General features: G+C 37.7%; 1 protein-coding gene and 1 pseudogene across 1 annotated transcript in view; both read right to left on the bottom strand.

Annotated features, from left to right (window-relative positions):
* Window positions 1-237: 237 nt before the first annotated feature.
* Window positions 238-2,540, bottom strand: LOC142832950 (heat shock factor protein 2 pseudogene; annotated as a pseudogene).
* Window positions 2,541-2,671: 131 nt separating this feature from the next.
* Window positions 2,672-19,070, bottom strand: part of LOC142859825 (uncharacterized) — a 35,815-nt gene continuing 19,416 nt past the window's right edge. Inside the window, 2 exon segments of the mRNA XM_075990295.1 lie at window positions 2,672-5,205; window positions 13,895-13,901. Of these exon segments, the coding sequence (XP_075846410.1) occupies window positions 4,485-5,205; window positions 13,895-13,901 (728 nt within the window). The 3' untranslated portion in view covers window positions 2,672-4,484.

The following is a 19,070-nucleotide window of genomic DNA, read 5'->3' as shown; positions in this document are numbered from 1 at the left end:
TATGTTATGATTTCAGTACTGAACACTCCGTTTTGGATATACAAATAGAAAGAACATCCCTGCCTGACGCTAAATGACCCACTAACAGGAGAATTTTACTCTTTTTTTTTTTTGAGTCTGACCCTTAAGTATCTTAAGTACCTTGAACAGAAAATATTATCAAGAAAACTTTGAGTGGTAAATACCTCAGCTAACACTTCCTAGTGCCATAGCCCTGAAGTTTTTTTTTTCTAGTACTCAACATTAGTCATATTTATTTTACTAAATACCATGGTTTAAAAGAACCAACCAGAAAACATACTTAAACTAGTCTAAGTGGACAGGGTTAATGCAACCTGTCTCCACGTTCTGTTTGTGGAGCTGGAATCACTTCTAAGTGATTTCTCGTGTATACTTGGCCTTTTTTGTTGAGGCATTTCTCTGAACCAAAAGACATGAAACATTACAAGATACAGGCACTTTATGTTTCCAGTTTTAAAAATAAGCCTAGTTAAAAATACTTAACAAAAGTAACTAGACCAGAGTTTCCTACCTTTATTTCTAAACACTTTAACTGAATTGAAAATAAACAAGTTTAACTGGGATTAAGTGGTCATATTTGCATATAAAAATCCAAATTACTACAATTGGAGAAAAATGGCCATTTGAATTCAACTTAATACATTCCAATAATGTGCATTAAAATTTATACACCTAAGCAGCCAAGTAACATCTGAAAGCTTTGCAAGAGTGTGGTTAGCGAGAAAAGCAAAAGGTGCTTTTATTCCACAGTATCTGATTAAACAAAAAGTAATTTACAAAACAAAGTACCAAATGATACTTTAAAATAAATACTTCATCATTTTGATGAATATATACATAGAGTGCCCACTGGGGGTTTAACTATCTAAAAGTGGCATATCACTATCCAGAGGTGCAGGAGCAAGTTCACATAAATAAAACAGAGTGGCTTCACTAGCTACGGCTTCAGTCAACGGTTCCAGGCGAACAAGCTTACTCTGGGTTGGCTCTTGGTCCGGGTTGCTGTCCAGAAGCTCATCAACTTCTATGGGTTTATCTACAGAGGGTATAACTTCTGAGGTCACTGTTGTAGTCCCCTGTTCAATAGCCGAAGCAGAGTTCCCATCGAGGAGTGCGAGAAGTGGAAAGGCAGTATACTGGATAAGTTGTTTATCTCGTTTGGACTTGGATTTTCTTCCGTCTTCTGAACCTTGTTGAATGACAGTGCTCTTGGTAGTTTCTAATACCTTATTCTCAGAATCAACCAGGAGATCTGGGTCTATGCTAAATTGTCTTCCTGAGAGCATGGCTTGGAAGTCCTCTAAACTACAATCGATGCTGTCAAGGTAATCCAACAGCTCAACCTTTCCCAAGAGGTTAATGTTATCATTCAAAATGGAATCCATCATGGTCACAGGATCCTCTGAGGTTAGACTGGATGAGCCATTTATCTGGACTGCACTAGACATGAGGGGGCTGCTGCCAGCACTTCCCAAACTTAATGACTCTCTGGCTAGCTCATTCTGATCTGTACTCTGAATGACAGGAGCGTACTCGTCTTCATTGTCATCTTCAACAATTACAATGTCAGGATACTGGCTACAGTTGGGATCAGATGCAACATCCTCATTCGTTTCTGGAATAACTGGAATATTTTCTTCATCCGCATTATCATCAGTAACATCATAAATAATTATATCATCTGAAATCCATTCTCTTGACTTTAAACCTTCAGTCCTACTATGTGGAACTTTATGATGGTGACTATCAGTTGGTTCTTTGACTATGTGCTGAAATAGATTCTTCTTCTGAGCTCCATTAGTGTTTAGAAGAAGAGGCCTTTTACGTTTTAAACTCACAAGCTGATTATTCTGAACCAATGTAACAATAAACTGGACAGTCTTCCTAATGACTTGCTGCTGCTGTGCGTGCTTTGCTCTTAATTCTGACACCTCCTTCCAAAGGGACTCATTCTCACTTTTTAATTCTGAAAGCCTGGACTCAATAGTTCCTTGCTTCATCTGAACCTTCTGAGCACTACTTATAATTTTTGTTAAATCTTCCTGACGAATTTTATTTTCCTCTGGTTTTGAAGATGAAACCTTCCTTTTAATGTTCTCCAGCAAGTCGTCTTGGCCTTGTTTGAAGTAAGGATGCTGAAATTCAACAGGGCCATCGCTTTCCTGTTTTATAATTCCAGAATCGATATGTAATACTTTACGGAAGCCGTACATAATTAGTTGTCTCACAAAGCTGGCCATGTTATTATGTTTGAAGTACTTGGGAAGAATTTCTTTTGCAAATCTCTGCTCATCCAAGACCAGAAAACTTTGCCCATTCTGGCTCCAGGTGATGAACTCATTGGTGTGGGTTTCCTCCACCAGCGTCCACAGCTTGCTGAGAAAAGCCGGCACGTTGGAACTCTGCTTCATTGTTAGCCAGGCGCAGGGATTCCGAATTCTACTCCCGAACGCGGAGGTCACTTCAGCTGCGGCTTCGGTGGCGGTGGTAGCGGCGGCGGCGGCGGCAGCGGCAGCGACGGCAGCCAGCCCTGAAGTTTTACAGCTACAGGGGATACTATGGAGACTGTCCTGAGATAATCACAGTCTCCCAAGGTTCCATGGGCCTCCCACCATACCCTAATAACCATTTTCATCTTGGACGACTTTGAATTCTTGCCTCCACTAAGTATCATGGTTACAGGCCTATGCCACCATAGCTGGCTTAGATGGCTTCAACTTCATTTAGTGAGTCACTAGAAGGATGAGATGAATAAGATGAAGCTATACAAGTATATTAAAAAAATACTTATCTGTATAAGCCGGAGCTTTACTATATATAAAATAAGGACAGTACCTTGCCAAAGTCACTTGATAAATTACAATAGACTCAAAGACAAAGAAAAGCAATATGGCTCGTATTTAGAAAACAGTGGATTTTGAGGCAGAAGGGCTGCAGTTGATGGGAGTCTTTTTCGGCTGGTTGTCTGCTGTGTGCGCACCTGTAAATCAGGTATACTGGAGACAAGGTGGGCAAATCTGATGTTCTACAAGAACTTAGTCTATATAGTGAGCTCCAGGATACCCAGAGATTCGTAGTGAGATTATTCTTCAAAATAAAAAGAGGGCAATAAAAAAGAAAAATGAGCAAATTATTATAAAAAATTAAAAACATGACTTTTTTTTCATTGTGACTAATTTGGAACACTGATGAAGACATAAGGCAGTTAATCCATTCTTGGGGTCCTAACAGGTTGGGATAAATGACAAGAGACATACACAACTAAGCAATAAAACTAAGCCATGTAGTGAAAGTTTTAACATCTCTAAAATGTCTCCCAACCTTAGATCCTGTCTCTACTGCAAAGTGGTCAAATAAAGAGTGAATGTTTCTTCAGGAGAGACATTCTCATCTGGAGGAATCGGTCTTTTTCCACAATAAAATTCCTAGGGAAATTAGAATTTCATGTATCTGCTATTTCACTATTTGTTCGCCAAAGGGAGAGATATAAATGTCTCTTACAATTCTCTTAGAGTCTGGGCTACCTCACTCCGAATGTTTTTCTCTAATTTGATCCATTTGCATGCAAATTTCAAGATGAGCATGGAATGTACTCACTCATAAGTGGATACTAGCTGTAAAGCAAAGGATAGAAAGCCTATAGTCCTTAGCCCCAGATAAACTAAGTAACAAGGAGAACCCTAAAAGAAACATATATAGTTTCTCCTTGGGAAGGGTAAATAGAAAGAGCTCCTTATAAAAATGGGGGCAAGGGGGTGGAGCGAGAAGGGAGGTTAGAAAGGGAGGAGGGTGGAAGGGAAGGGGAGGATAACTTGAGAGGGAATATGATGGTCAGGATGGGGGAAGGGAAAACATTAACCAATAAAAGCAACACATATACAGAAAGGAATCCCACATCAACTGGTTCTGTGCTCCGTTGGATAGGGATAGAGTGTGTTTCTTTGGCTCCAGGTCCAGGGGAAAAGTGTGTTTCTTCATTGTCCCCTTTTAACGTTTGGGATCTGTTTTCGGGGTCAGGGAGTTTCTTTCATTGGCTCTGAACTCAGGGGCAAGGTGTGTTTCATTGACTCTGATTTCAGCACCAAAGTATGTGTCTTTAACAAGTGCTGGTTTTAGGGCCAGGGTGCTTTTCTTTAGCTAGCCCTTCTACCCTATACATATATATGGCTTCATAAATTCATAAATTATTTTTTCATGAGTTTGCTGGTATAAACAATATAAAACAGATATAAAAATGCTTGAACAGATTTTTACACAAAATTTTTTCTACTTAATAAATATTCTTGTGCAACTGACTATAAGTGTGCTGGCTAAAGATCTTACCAAATGATTACAATAAGAAGCCCTCAATATTTTTTCAGGTAGTCAAAGATTACTGTGGTATGCAAAGACTTTAAATATTGATTGCACACAGTAAGTTTTACTCCTGCATAAAGGGCAAAATTTTACCTCACTGACTACATTTATAGAGGTTCTCTGCAGTATGATTTTTTCTCATGTTTTCGAAGACTACACATCCATGAAAAGGCTTTACCACAATTACTACATTCATAGGGCTTCTCTCCAGTATGTGTTTTTTTATGCCTTTGAAGATGAACTTTAGATGCAAATGCTTTACCACATTGATTACATTCATAGGGTTTCTCTCCAGTATGTGTCCTTTTATGTATTTGAAGATAACTGGGAGATGGAAAGGCTTTACCACATTGATTACATTCATAGGGTTTCTCTCCACTATGGGTTCTTTTATGCATCTGAAAATAATTGTGAGATGCAAAGGCTTTACCACATTGATTACATTCATAGGGTTTCTCTCCAGTATGGGTTCTTTTATGCATTTGAAGATTGCCCTGTTGGGCAAAGGCTTTACCACATTGATTACGTTCATAGGGCTTCTCTCCAGTATGTGTTTTTTTATGCCTTTGAAGATGACCTTTAGATGCAAAGGCTTTACCACACTGAATACATTCATAGGGTTTCTCTCCAGTATGTGTCCTTTTATGCATTTGAAGATTGCCCTTTTGGGCAAAGGCTTTACCACATTGATTACATTCATAGGGCTTTTCTCCAGTATGGGTTCTTTTATGCATCTGCAGGTGACTGTGAGATGCAAAGGCTTTACCACATTGATTACATTCATAGGGTTTCTCTCCAGTATGGGTTCTTTTATGCATCTGAAGATGACTGTGATATACAAAGGCTTTGCCACACTGATTACATTCATAAGGTTTCTCTCCAGTATGTGTTTTCTATGCATTTGAAGATGACTGTGATGTCCAAAGGCTTTAACAAACTCATTACATTCATAGAGTGTCTCTCTAGTATGTGTTCTTTCATGTTTTTGAAGATGACTGTTATATGCAAAGGTTGTAGTACATTGAGTATATTCAGAAGTTTTCTCTCCAGTTTGACTTCTTTCATGTCTGCAAAGATATAATGGAACATATAAAGCATTATCATATTCAATTCACTGTTGAATCTTTTTTCTCTTTATCAATTAATTTTACAATTTGGTCCAATTGTAAAGAAGAATTATATCTTAAAGTTTTATCGTTGTGTTTACACTTTACATGATTTGTTTTGCATCTTTGGGGAAACTTGTGATGGTAACATCCTTTATTACATGGTTCTCATTTACAGAACCTTTTTTCTATATGAGATTTTTCAGAAATTTGAATAGAACTGGAAAAAAATCAAACCTTTACCACCCTGATTGCATTCATAAAGTTTCCTATACTGTGATATTACATCTGCTTCATGCACTAGGGCAAACAGAAGTGTTTATACAGTCCTAGTACCCATGGGGCTTTTAGGCCATGTGAGTTTGTTAATGTATTAACAATAGAAATAAAAAAGAAATTACTTGTATACTTTAATCAAATTCAACAAGAATACTCAATGTAGGGACTGTTACATATCTTCTAATTATTCTGAGAGAGAGGTATGCTATATCTTTCCACATGCCTATGCTCATATGTCTTGTAACCAGACAGAAATATAATACAGCTAATGAACGAAGAATAAAAAACATAAGATTTCCCATTGAATACACAGTTTGACTTTCTGTCCTCATAGACTTGTGATATAGGTATTAAGGTTCCTCTAGAACAACTGCCCCTTGCCCCTTGACTCTGCCACCTCAAAAAACTTAGCACTTAGCACAGTCACAAGTATATGAGTTATACTAGTTTTACTATGGTCAATTTGTGTATTACAAAGTTTTGGAGATATGCTTATCAGCTCTTCAATGTGTACACCTTTTGCAATGTGAGCAATATGAAATAAATGGAATGACAATTCTACATCATAGCTCTCATGGAGCTATAATTAAAATGGTAACATATGTTAAGGCATTGTTTCCTTGACTTCTTTCTTAAAAAGATGCCTTACATATGAAATTCACCAATCTTATATGCTTTTGTAAGGATTTAATAATCTCCGATGCACTTTAAGTTGTACTCATTCACACTGTTGCTTTTGTTTAAAAATTCCAGGACAGATTACAATTTCTTCAGAGGCACATTTGTATCAGCTTGCACATGAAAATTACCTTTCATGTTTTCTAGAATGTTGACAATGTTCTTCAATATTATGGTCTTCCCAGTTGAATCCTAAAAGATAATACCAGAAAATGAATGTTATATTATTGCAAATTTGAGAAAAAACTACTATCTCTAGTGAACTTTAGAACTATGCCTGTTGTACTTACCTCATTCTTCTTCTTTCTCAATCAAATTACAGAATAACATCAAGAACCAACAAACAGTTGTCCCCTTAAACACATGAAGGAAAATTCAGTCTTACCAATGGTAGTGAGGTTCCTGTAGGTCTCCAACATCACATCTTTGTAGAGAGTCTTCTGGGAAGGATCTAGCAAATTCCACTCTTCCCAAGTGAAGTCGATATGCACATCATCATAGGTCACTGCATTCTAAAATATCCCATACACATGTATAACAGAAAACATGTTACTGGCAATATTATACATGTATACTTCTTTGACAGTATAGTCATATAACTCTGGTGTTCCTTACTCTTATTCCATGACATAGACATGATAATTGAATCACCAAGTTACTTTAGAAGGAAATTGAATAGGAGATTCACCTTTGTCATTTCTGTTCCCTTTGAAAGGGATATCACCTTGCAAGAGAAAAGCTTATTGAAAAAGAAAGACAAACAGATCAACAGTACGGGGACACATGAGAGAAATTGTATATAAACAATTCCTAACTAGATAAGAGAAAAATAAGATGGGCAACCTGGGTGCAATGACTCTTGCCTTTAATCCCAGCAGTCCAAAGCAGAGGCATGTACTGCCTCTGAGTTGAATGCCAGCCTAGTCTATGTAGTCATTTCCAGGACAGCAAGAAGTGCATATTAAGACCCTGTTTCCCATGCAAAAAGTCAGTCTAACAAAAAAGAAAAAAAAATGAGGAAAAACTCAGGGTTTTTGTGGAAGTTCTAACAAAGTGTTATGCATTCACTCCAGTTCTTTATTCATCTTCCAGAAACCTAAAATGCCCCTATTTAAACTGTAACATCAAAATGATTTTACTAAGAGGCACTGTACATTTAAGAAGTTACAAATGGATAGATTAAAACAACAGAAAAATTAATGTTAATCACAAATAACCAATACAAGGCAGGAAAGATGGCTCAATAGTAAAGAACTCTTGCTGGTCTTGCATATAGTTGGGCTTAGGTACATGCATGGGTGATCATAACTTTCCATTATTCCAAGTTCAGAGTTTCTGGGACCATCTTTTGATTACTGTGAGAACCATGTACCCATATGGTGCATATCCATGCATACAGGTAAAATACTCACATTCAATAAAAAATTCAGAACAAATACAACAATCAGGAATAAGGTTATGCACCTGCAATCCAAAGGCTAAGAAAACTCAGCTAGGACTAAAGTCATAAATACATGCCATTCTGAGACACAGAATGATAACCTTTGCCAAATTTTAAAATTTAAGATACGGGTAAAGCTCAGGACAACAGTATATGCTTGACAGAGGCAAAACCATCATCCAATAATATAAAAACAAGAAAGTCAGGAATGTTGGCACACCTTTAATTCCAGCACTTGGGAGCCACAGTCCAGGGAACTCTTATTGTGGGGCCAGGCTGGTATACAGAGCTACTTTCAGTACAGCTAGGGCTGCACAGACAATCCTTGTCTTTGAAAACAAACAAGCAAAAATTAAAACAGTAGACTACCAAACTGCATTAACACTAAATAGCAGTTACTTCTATTGAATTGTATATGATGTAGGAACAAAGTCTATAATAATGGTGAAGGCATGACACCACAAGAAGGAAGCTAGACAGATTAGTTTCAACCATAACACAGTAGACACAAGCAACAGGAAATAGGTTGATTCTACAGATTCATATCATATCCCCAATGAGGAATTTTATCCTGAAGGGCTCCTCCTAATAATTAATAATGGTTTGTTAACTTAAGGTTTTCATGACAAGGAGACACATCTGCTTCTGGCAGCAACAATTTACTTCAGAGATCATACACAACTGAAGAAACTAGACTGGAATTTGCTTTCATTGCAGCAAGATTAGCCACTGGGCAAAGAAACTGCTCTTGCCTATGACTGCTGGCAATGTGCTGTGCAGGCTGGACATGGAGGGCACACAGGAAAAAAAGGCTGCTGAACTTTGTCAACATAAGGTACAATAGACCTTCAAATTTTTTGCTTCACTGAAAAGTTTTACAGCTCTTCTGGGCCTGTAAGTCAAAGATGGATACCCAAACATCACAGAGGAACTGTGGGTGATTTTCCAGGCAGCCAAATGTCTCTGTTGTTAGATGATATTACATCCTTCTGTGTCTTTGATGGAGCTAAAGATTAGATAGTTATAGCTGCAGGTTTTCTTAGTTATGATAGAAAGTAAGTTAGGTGTCAAATTTTGGATTCATTATGATAGGATAGATAATGCATTATTTTCTCTGAATATGCTAAGTACAAATGGACAGCTTACTGTACACATAATTCTTACTTGATAATTGTTTTGATTGTATGTAGTTTTAATAGGTTAAAGTTAAAATCTTTCATTTTTGTTTAGACAAAGAGGGGAAATGTTATATTTTAAGATGTGTTACATTTGGTTATTCTATGGAAAATTTGCTTTGAAGATGCAAAAGTGTGTTGCATTTATTTAACACTGTGAAGCTATGTTGCTGTGCCCATATAAAATATTTTATGGTCTAATAAGTACCTGAATGGCTAGTTCCCACCACCCAGCTCCCGGCCACTGGCTAGCTTTACCCAAAATAATTACACGGAAACTGTATTCTTTTAAACACTGCCTGGCCCCTTAGCTCTATCCTCTTCTTGGCTAACTCTCACATCTCGACTACCCCATTTTTAATAATCTGTGTAGTACCACGAGGCAGTAGCTTACCAGGAAGGATTCTAGCCTATGTCCATCTTGGGCCGGGGCTTCATCGTGTCTGCCCCAGAGAGGAGAGGCATGGCAATTGCCTCACTTCCTCCCAGCATTCTGTTCTGTTTACTCTGCCTACCTAATTTTCTGTCCTATCAAGGGCCAAGGCAGTTTCTTTATTAACCAATGAAATCAACACAAACAGGTTGACAGATAACAATACTACATCATTTCCCCTTTTTCTGTTTAAACAAAAAGGAAAGGCTTTAACTTTAACACAGTAAAATTACATATAACAAAACAGTTATCAAGTAAGAATTACAGTTACAATATTTATATCTACTTTGTCTTTTATCATAACTAAGGAAAACAATAACTATCTATCTATTCTTCAACTTCATCAAAGACTCCAGAAGGATATAATATTACCTAAGTGAACAAGACGTAAGAAACTTCCAAAACTCTAGAAGTGACAGAGACATCTCGCTGCCTGGACAGTCACCAAAAGTTCCCCTATATCATTGGGGCATCCATCTTCAGCCTACAGGCCTAGTATCCAGTAGACATTTCCATGAAGCAGGAAATTTCAAGGAGAGTTCAGTCACTTTCTGCTGTGTCCTGCAGAATGTCTCACAGACTCTTTCATGAATCAGGAACTCCGAAACACAATCTCATTTTTAGGCAAGTTCAGCAGTCCTCTTTCTGCGAGTTCTTTGCGTCCATTATGCAACAGCCCAGGCAAGAGCACTTTCTTGCCCAAATGGCTATCAAACTCCATAAGGAGCCTCTTAGATGCCCATCTTCCTCTTGAAGTAGATTGGTGCTGCCAGGAGCAGATGTGTCTCATTGTCATGAAAAGCTCTAAGTTATTAAAAAACATTAAATGTCATATTCTGTAGTCTTTGAAATTTGAAGAATTTTGAAATTTTGAAATTTGAAATTTGAAGAATGTCTATCTAAAATATATCTATGTACATCTAGAAAATCTAAAATGACTACAAACTTGATTATTATTAATGATTATCCATTAACAACCTATATACATTACATTTATACATGAATGACATAATCACAATACCTTAGTCAAGATCAGAAATACATATACATTTTACAAAATTGACCTTAAATTTAAATCACTAAAGCAAAATCCATATCAATGCAAATTATTCATATCTATATCATATCCCCCTTTAAATGTAAAAGAACATTTATAAACAAAATTTGGGACATGGGTGCAGTTTTTTCTCTCCAAACTGCTTCCTGCTGTATGGGGGCGCTGTTAATCAGGTCTTTTATAGTGTAACCTGTGTGCTAGATTCATCTCAGTCAGCAGTTGAGTGAAGTAATTTTTTGAGGGTGTTCACAGCAACCTTTCAGGAGGGCGTGGTCTGTCATACTCTATTGGGATAGAAGCAATTCACAGGGTCTCATCCTCTATAAAAACAAAAGAAGAATCTCTTTTCCAAAGTATCATATCCTTAGATCCAAATTCTGAAGTCAAGTTATTTTCAAAATATCTATCTTGGATTAGTTCAGCAGCATTTATAAACAAATATCTTTTAGCAGCTGTTGCTCCTTCCTCAGCATTCAAACAATTCAAAGAGAGCATACAGTCAGGCAGGAGAAAGGATAAGAGGGGCTGGCAGGCAGAGAGAATATATAGAAGAAGAAATCTTGGAGGAAAAGAAGGAGCCAGAGAACAAGGAGAGGAGGACTCTAGGGGCCAGCCACACAGCCATACAATCAGTCACCAAGGAGTAAGAGTAAAAGTACGATATATAGAAGAAAAAAGCACAAAGGCAAAATGTAGACAGCATAATTTAAAGTTAAGGAAAATGGGCAAGACCACACCAAGCTAAGGCCAACCATTTATAATTAAGAATAAGCCTCCACATATGTTATGTATTTGGGAACTTGGTGGTGAGCTCCCCAAAAGAACAAAAATAACAGTTTATGGATTATTGTGAACAGGACTGCAAAACTAGACAAACATAGATACATTTAACTTTAAAATGGAAGTCAAAAATATATTTGTAATATAAAAATAAAAAGTGCTTTGGAGAAGAGTTTTTGCTTTTGTTCCCACAAAAGATGACAAGCTATAGATTCCTTCAGGAATGAGATGGATCAGGTTTGATCAGATGAAGCCTGAATCTTGAAATGTGACATCTTTCAACAAAGATTATATCTTGTCTTCTCTGGAATTGGACATTATCTCAAATTGTTTCTCTCTGACTCTAAAGATGCTTTCACCCACAGACTGCAGAGCAATTTGGAGAACATGATGCCCGAATCCCCAGAGTGGTGTGTGGTGTGGGAGGCTTATGGATATTTGGTGGGTTATAGGTGTGTGTGTGTGTGTGTGTGTGTGTGTGTGTTATCATTTAGGGGTATATAGGAATATAGGTTTTAAAAAAACACTTTACACTCAAATATTTTGCATAGGCATAAATTTTGGTATACCAATAAAAATTTAAAGTTCATTTTTGTTTCATTATACATGTTTCTACTCTTTATTGGAGAATTGAGCTTATGCAGCTCATTTAAATGCAATGAATAATTAAGAAATTGGGTTAGTAGTTAATCTATGATAATCAAACTTGTAGTAACATTAGGTATTTTCCAAGATTGAATATATATTAGATAGATAAATGGTCTTCAAACACTTCAAAAACCTATAGAATATGGCATTTAAAATGTTTTGTTAACATAAGGTTTCTCATGATAATGAGACACATTTGCTCCTGGCAGTACTACTTTACTTAATAAAATGATGATTGGTATCAAAGAAACTCCACTGGAGTTTGGTTTCATTGTTGCAAGACTAACCATTTGGGCAAGAAACTGCTTTTGCCTTGACTGCTTCAGTATGCTGTGCAGACTGAACATGCAGGACCCACAGAAAAGTGAATTCTGAACTTTGCTAACACAAGGTAGCACAATCCTTCATGATTCTTGCTTCAAAAAAGTCTGTGAGAAATTCTTTAGGACACAAAGGAAAATAGTCATGAACTTTGCAAATACAAGGCAGGATAGTACTTCAAATTTTCTGCTTCATTGAAAAGTCTGCCAGATGCTCTAGGCCTGTCAGACAAAATGGATTCCCCAATGTTTCAGGGGGATTTTGGGTGACTGTCCAGGCAGATGTTTCAGTTGTTAGGTAATATTAATTTTTCCTGAGGTCTTGAATGGAGTTAAAGAATAAATAGAGTTGTAGTTTTCTGTAGCTATGATAGAAAGTAAATTAGCTATTGGTCTTTGGAGTCACTAAGATGAGATGAATAATAGAGTGTTTTCTCTGAATTTGCTAAATACAAAAGAACTGAAGATTGTAAATATAATTCTTCCTTGATAATTGTCTTGTACAAAGTTTTACTATGTTAAAGTTAAAACATTTTGTTATTAGACAACAGGGGTGAAATATTGTGGAATATTATTTTAAGATGTGTTATTGATACAAGCTGCAACATTATACAGTAATTTTTTAGCCATTTCTTCACAAGTGACTTACCATAACCAAGGGATCTGATAAAGGTTAAAGCAAAAAGAAAGCTTTTTCGGGCATTGTTGCTTTGTGAATAAAGTGGGTGAACTTTGTTGGAGATGTTACTAACTCCCATTCTGTTACATATTTGGGAATTACTTCCCATAGTTCAGAACTGTTTCTTAAAAATAGTTTCCCACTACCAGTCTTCCTTTCCTCTCCCCTAGGTATACACAGAGATCTGCCTTCCTGCAATTATCTTTATCAGTAGGCATTCAGTCAGTACACAGGCAAAGAGCATCCCACTTAAGATAACCACAGAGCTCCAAGGACATAGAATTACTATCTATAAAAGCTGCTGCTCTAGCTTTACTACAGGACCAGAATAACTGATAACAGCATACCCCAGAACTGATAATTTAGAAGACTGGGTCCCTTATGTTTCTTTCTACTGCATAGAGTAAAACTCCAGACCTAGGTCCATAGAAACTTCAGTGTCTGGTATATGTGCTATTTGATCAACAGCCATCAGCTTCCTCCTGACTGTTTATGTAGATTGCCTGGTTACTTGGTAGGCTCAATGCATACTGGGAGAAAAGAAGCTGTACTCTGATTCAAAATATAATCTATGCTCTATTCATAATTTTACTGAACAGGCTGAGACTGCACAGAGTGGACCAAGAGGTAAATGATTACCCACCCAGCAGAGCACCCCACTCTCTTGGCCCTCAGTAATGGGGCAAAACCCTGTGACCCACCCCCACCTGCCACACTTCTCTAGTCAGCAAGCAGGACAGCTTCCTGCAGGTAGGCTGTTGGTGGAGGAAGGTCATTGGTTAAAAAATAAAGAAAATGCTTGGCCCTCATAGGTTAGAACATAGGTGGGTGGAGTAAACAGAATAGAATGCTGGGAGGAAGAGGAAGTGAGGTAAGATGCCTCAGACAGACGCCAATTCCTCTCCTCTCTGGGACAGACACGATGAAGCTCCGACCCAGGATGGACATAGTCTAGAATCTTCCCGGTAAGTGCACCTTGGGGTGCTACACATATTATTAGAAATGGGCTAGTCCAGGTGTGAGAGTTAGCCAAGAAGAGGCTAGATATAATGGGCCAAGCAGTGTTTAAAAAAATACAGTTTGTGTGTTGTTATTTCGGAGCATAAGCTAGCCAGCTGGCTGGGAGCTGGGGCGGCAGGAATGCAGCCCGCAGCTCCCACAACAGGCTGTTCCAAAACCCCCACCCCATCGATCAGACCCTGTAAGCTACAAGTTCCAGTCTGCCCCCAAAACTGCCAATACACCCATCACCATCCACTTCTCCATCCGTCACCCCTGAAAATCACAGAGCAAACCAAGAGAGCGGACCAAGGACATCAGTAATAACCATTCAAAAGATTCAATATTCCAGTTAAGGAACTAGCCCACTATTTCTTAATTCTGATTTACTAAATCTCCAGAATAAAAAAGGCCAAAATATCACACAAATGACTTCTAGCTTTAACTTTTATGGTCTGTCTTTTTCCATCTGAAATGCTATGATCTCAATCTCTACTTTCTGCCATTTCTTTTAACATTCCCATCTTCCTGGTCCTACAAGGATAGCAAATTAAATTCTGTATACAACTTTCTATGTTTTTTGCCACATAAAGTCATTTCATACACATTCTTCTAAAAAGACAATATTTCCAGGTTCTACCTAGCAACAAAATTACATTTTAGGTTCAATTTTTTGTTCTAACTTGTTTTTTAATTTTTATTTTTTGAGACAAGGTTTTTCTGTAGCTTTGAAGCCTGTCCTGGAACTAGCTCTTCACAGAGATCTGCCTGACTCTGCCTTACAAGTGCTAGGATTAAAGGCATGTGCTATCACTGTAGGACTTTAACTTGTATTTATGCTGCTGGTCAAAAATGCAAGTTAGAGGCAGGTGATCTCTGGAGTTCAAGATCAGCCAGATAAGTAGAGTGAGTTGGATGACCATAAAGGCTACAAAGAGAAACCCTGTCATGAAAGAAAAAAAAAGTATTTTCATAAGTAGCAAATCATGCAGCAATAATCAATGATAATGTTTGTTAAATGCAAGGCAGGTCTTGGAGGTTACAGATTCAGACCATCGCTGTCTTAGAGTTACTAATGTTATAATGAAGCACCATGACCAAAAAAGTAAAGTGTGGAAAAACAAGTTCATTTCACTCAGTTTCATGTAACAATTCATCATCAAAATAAGTGAGGACAGAAACACAAGCATGGTAGGAACCTAAAGGTAGGCACTGAAGCAGAGGCCATAGAGGGGTCCAGCTTACTGACTTGCACTCTATGGCTTGCTCAGCCAGCTTTCTTATAGAACCCAGGAAAGCCATTTGGGGATTGGCCTCACCAACAATGGGCTGGTCACTAGCCCACTAATCACTGTTTAAGAAAATGCCCTTCATTTTGACTGCAGCACAATATTATGGAAACATTTTCTCTGTTGAGACTTCTTTTCCTCAAATTTTTCTAGATTATGCTCAATTGACATAAAACTTGGCAGTACAACCACAGAAGTAAATAATACCTTGAAGCAAGACATGTGAGTTTTGTTATTTTCCTTGTTGTTTCCTAATGCATACAAAATTGTTTCTATACTTTCCGTCCAACATGATAGCATTGTTTCCAAATACTGTATTATCCCTAACTTAGAAATGTGCTGCAGATCCAGCAAGATGGGAATACCACTGGGCCCCGAGCCTGAAGTTCTTAGTTCCATCCATAGAAACCACATGGCGGAAGAGCAAAACCAAATCTTACGAGTTTTCCTTTGACTTCCACACTCATATTGCCTTAGCACAAGTGCACATTCACATGTAAAGAATAAATATTAGATGTTTAAAGAAAAATATGCTTCAGCTAAGAACTATTGATGATGACAGGTGTGGGAGGTCATGCCTGTAACTGCAATACTTGGGAGCCTGAGACAATCTAGACTACATAGTGAGTTCCCAGACAATCTGGGATAAAGAACAAGACAGTGCCTCAAGAAAAAATAAGCTAGGTACATCTGGGTGTTACACATATGTTCATTTGGAAGTCAGGATGCCGAGGCAACAGAAGACTAAGATTGAGGTCAGTATACAATATACAATACAAGAAAAACTTGCCCCAAATGGACAATCACCACATTCAGCATAGTGTTCCCTTTTTGCTGGAGGCATAATTGATTTTGGTTTCCATACATGCTGTCTTATGCAGGGTCTGCATACGGGCTAAAGACTGGGTACATGTGACAACTTCCTCAAAGAGCTCAAAAGATTACTATTTTCACTACAAACACACACACACACACCAGCATGCTGTGCTGCTTGATAGCATTTTACCTGCAGTAAAATTTTCTTCAAAATCAAGGGCTAAGAATATAGTACATTTCCGTAGCAATTTGAAGTCCTAAATTTCATGTCACAGGACTGTCACAAGTGGGGAAAGGGACATCACTGACCTTTCAAGCTACCTGACTCTTACCATGGGAGCCCCAATGGAAAATCACTAGCAAGATATTGGTAGTTTGATATAAAATGTTCCAACCTTGTCAGGCAGTGGTGGCACATGACTTTAATCCCAGAAATTGGAAGACAGAAGAAGTGGATCTCTGTGAGTTCAAGCCCAACCTTGTCTATAGGAAAGGCTTCATAGCTACAGAGAAACTGTCTTAAAAAACCACCCCCCCCAAAAAAACAAAATAAATAAACGCCCTAGCCTTCAGAACAGTAGGTAGGCATATTTATATTTCTTGTAAGTTAGCCAGCTTTGGATATTATAAAAATAATAAACTGATATAGGTCTTATCATCTATATTCTAACCAACATAAGTACCTGGGGAGGATGCAGTGAAAATACTTTTTTTTTTGCCTGCTTGAAATACAGTTGCTGTTTACTCATGGAGGACACTAGATATCTCCTTGTTTTAGCAGTTATAAATAGATCTGCCATGATCATCCCTGTGGGGGAGGGAAAGGGAGAACTAGAGTGACAGGTGGCCACACCCCACGCTGCAGAACGAAGAGACAAGCCTTGGAATCATAGTGGACCTGAAAGTCAGGTGAAGGACCAGAAAAAAAAATAGGTGCTCATCATTTGATAAAAATTCAACAGCCATTCATGACAAAAGTCTTGGAGAAAGCAGGGATAGAAGAAATTTATCTAAACACACACACAAAAAGGCAATACAGAGCAAGCCAGCAGCCAACATCAAACTAAATGGAGAGAAACCCAAATCGATCCCACTAAAATCAGGAACAAGACAAGGTTGTCCACTATCTCCATATCTATTCAGTATAGTACTTGAACAGATATAGTACACCTAGTTACAGTAATAAGACAACAAAAGGAGATCAAGGGGATATAAATTGGAAAAGAAGTCAAACTCTCACTATTTGCTGATGATATGATGGTACACATAAGAGACCCCAAGAACTCTACCAAGGGAGCTCCTACAATTCATAAACACATTCAGTAATTTAGCAGGATACAAGATTAAGTCGAAAAATCAGTAGACCTCCTTTAAAGAGATGATAAACAGGTTGAGAAAAAAATCAGAGAAACATCACCCTTCACAATAGCCATAAATAATATAAAATATCATGGGGTAACTACAACCAAACAAGTAAAGAATGTGTATGACAAGAACTTTAAAACTTTGAAGAAAAAAAATGAAGAAACCGGAAAAATGGAAAGATCTCCCATACTCTTAGGTAGGTAGAATTTACATAGCAAAAATGGAAGTCTTACCAAAAGCCATCTATAGATTCAATGCAATGCCCATTGAAATCCCAGCAAAATTCTTCGCAGAGCTTGAAAGAACAATACTAACTTAAAATCGTAAAACAAAAAACCCAAGATAGTCGAAATAATCTTGTACAATAAAGAAACTAGTGGAGGCATCACAATCTTTACCCACAAACTCTACTATAGAGCTACAGTAATGAAAACTGCCTGGTGTTGGCATAAAACCATACAGGAGGACCTATGGAATTAAATAAAATAACCGAATATCAATCTAGGCACCTATGAACACCTGATTTTTGACAAAGAAGCTATAATTATAAAATGGAAAAAAGCATATTCAACAAATGATACTGGAATAACTGGATGTCAACATGTAGAATACAAATAGATCCATATATATCACCATGCACAAAATTCAGGTCCACATGGATCAAATCTGTGACTACATCAAGAATTTATACTGGATTCTCTGCAAGCTCCGTGGAACTCTGTCATACATTCTGCGCCAATACTTGGGGGACATAAGAGGTAAGTAAGCAGCAGCCCTGTGACCCAGACACACCACTCCCTAAGAACTCCAGGGGGGAGGAAAGCCAGGGGGCCCTTCCCAGGTTCCTCGGCATTTCTAGTCACCAGCAAGGAGCTTGCCTGCTAGCTCTCAATCCAGGAAATTAATCCACACACCTATGAACACCTGATTTTTGACAAAGAAGCTAAAATTATACAATGCAAAAAAGAAAGCATCTTCCACAAATCATGCTAGCATAACTGGATGCCAACCTGTAGAAGAATGAAAATAGATCTGCAAATATTGCCATGGACAAAACTCAAGTCCAAATGGATTAAAGACCTCAATATAACTTTGACCACACTGAACCTGACAGAGGAGAAAGTGGGAAGTAACCTTCAATGCATGGGCACAGAAGATCACTTCTTAAATAACTCCAGTAGCACAGACAATAAGAACAACAATGAATAAATGGGACCTCCTGAAACTGAGAAGCTTCTGTAGAGCAAAGGACACAGTCAATAAGACAAAAAGGCAGCCTACTGAATGGGAAAAAAATCTTCACCAACCCCATATCAAAGGACTGATCTCTAAAATATATAAAGAACTCAAGAAATTAGACATTAAAATTCTAAATAACACAATTCAAAAGTGGTGTACTGAGCTAAACAGAATTCTCAACAGAAGAATTTCAAATGGCCAAAAGATACTTACGGACATGTTCAACTTCCTAACTTCCTTGACTATCAGGGAAATGCAAATCAAAACAACTGAGATACCATCTTACAACTGTCAGAATGGCTAAAATAAAAAACAACAATGATAACCTATGCTGGAGAGGATGTGGAGTAAGGGGAACACTCATCCATTGATGGTGGGAATACAAAATT

Source organism: Microtus pennsylvanicus, chromosome 1, assembly GCF_037038515.1.
Source record: "Microtus pennsylvanicus isolate mMicPen1 chromosome 1, mMicPen1.hap1, whole genome shotgun sequence".
Taxonomy (NCBI): Eukaryota; Metazoa; Chordata; class Mammalia; order Rodentia; family Cricetidae; genus Microtus; species Microtus pennsylvanicus.
The sequence above is the reverse complement of the archived record's forward strand: the minus strand, read 5'-3'. Positions and strand labels throughout refer to the sequence as shown.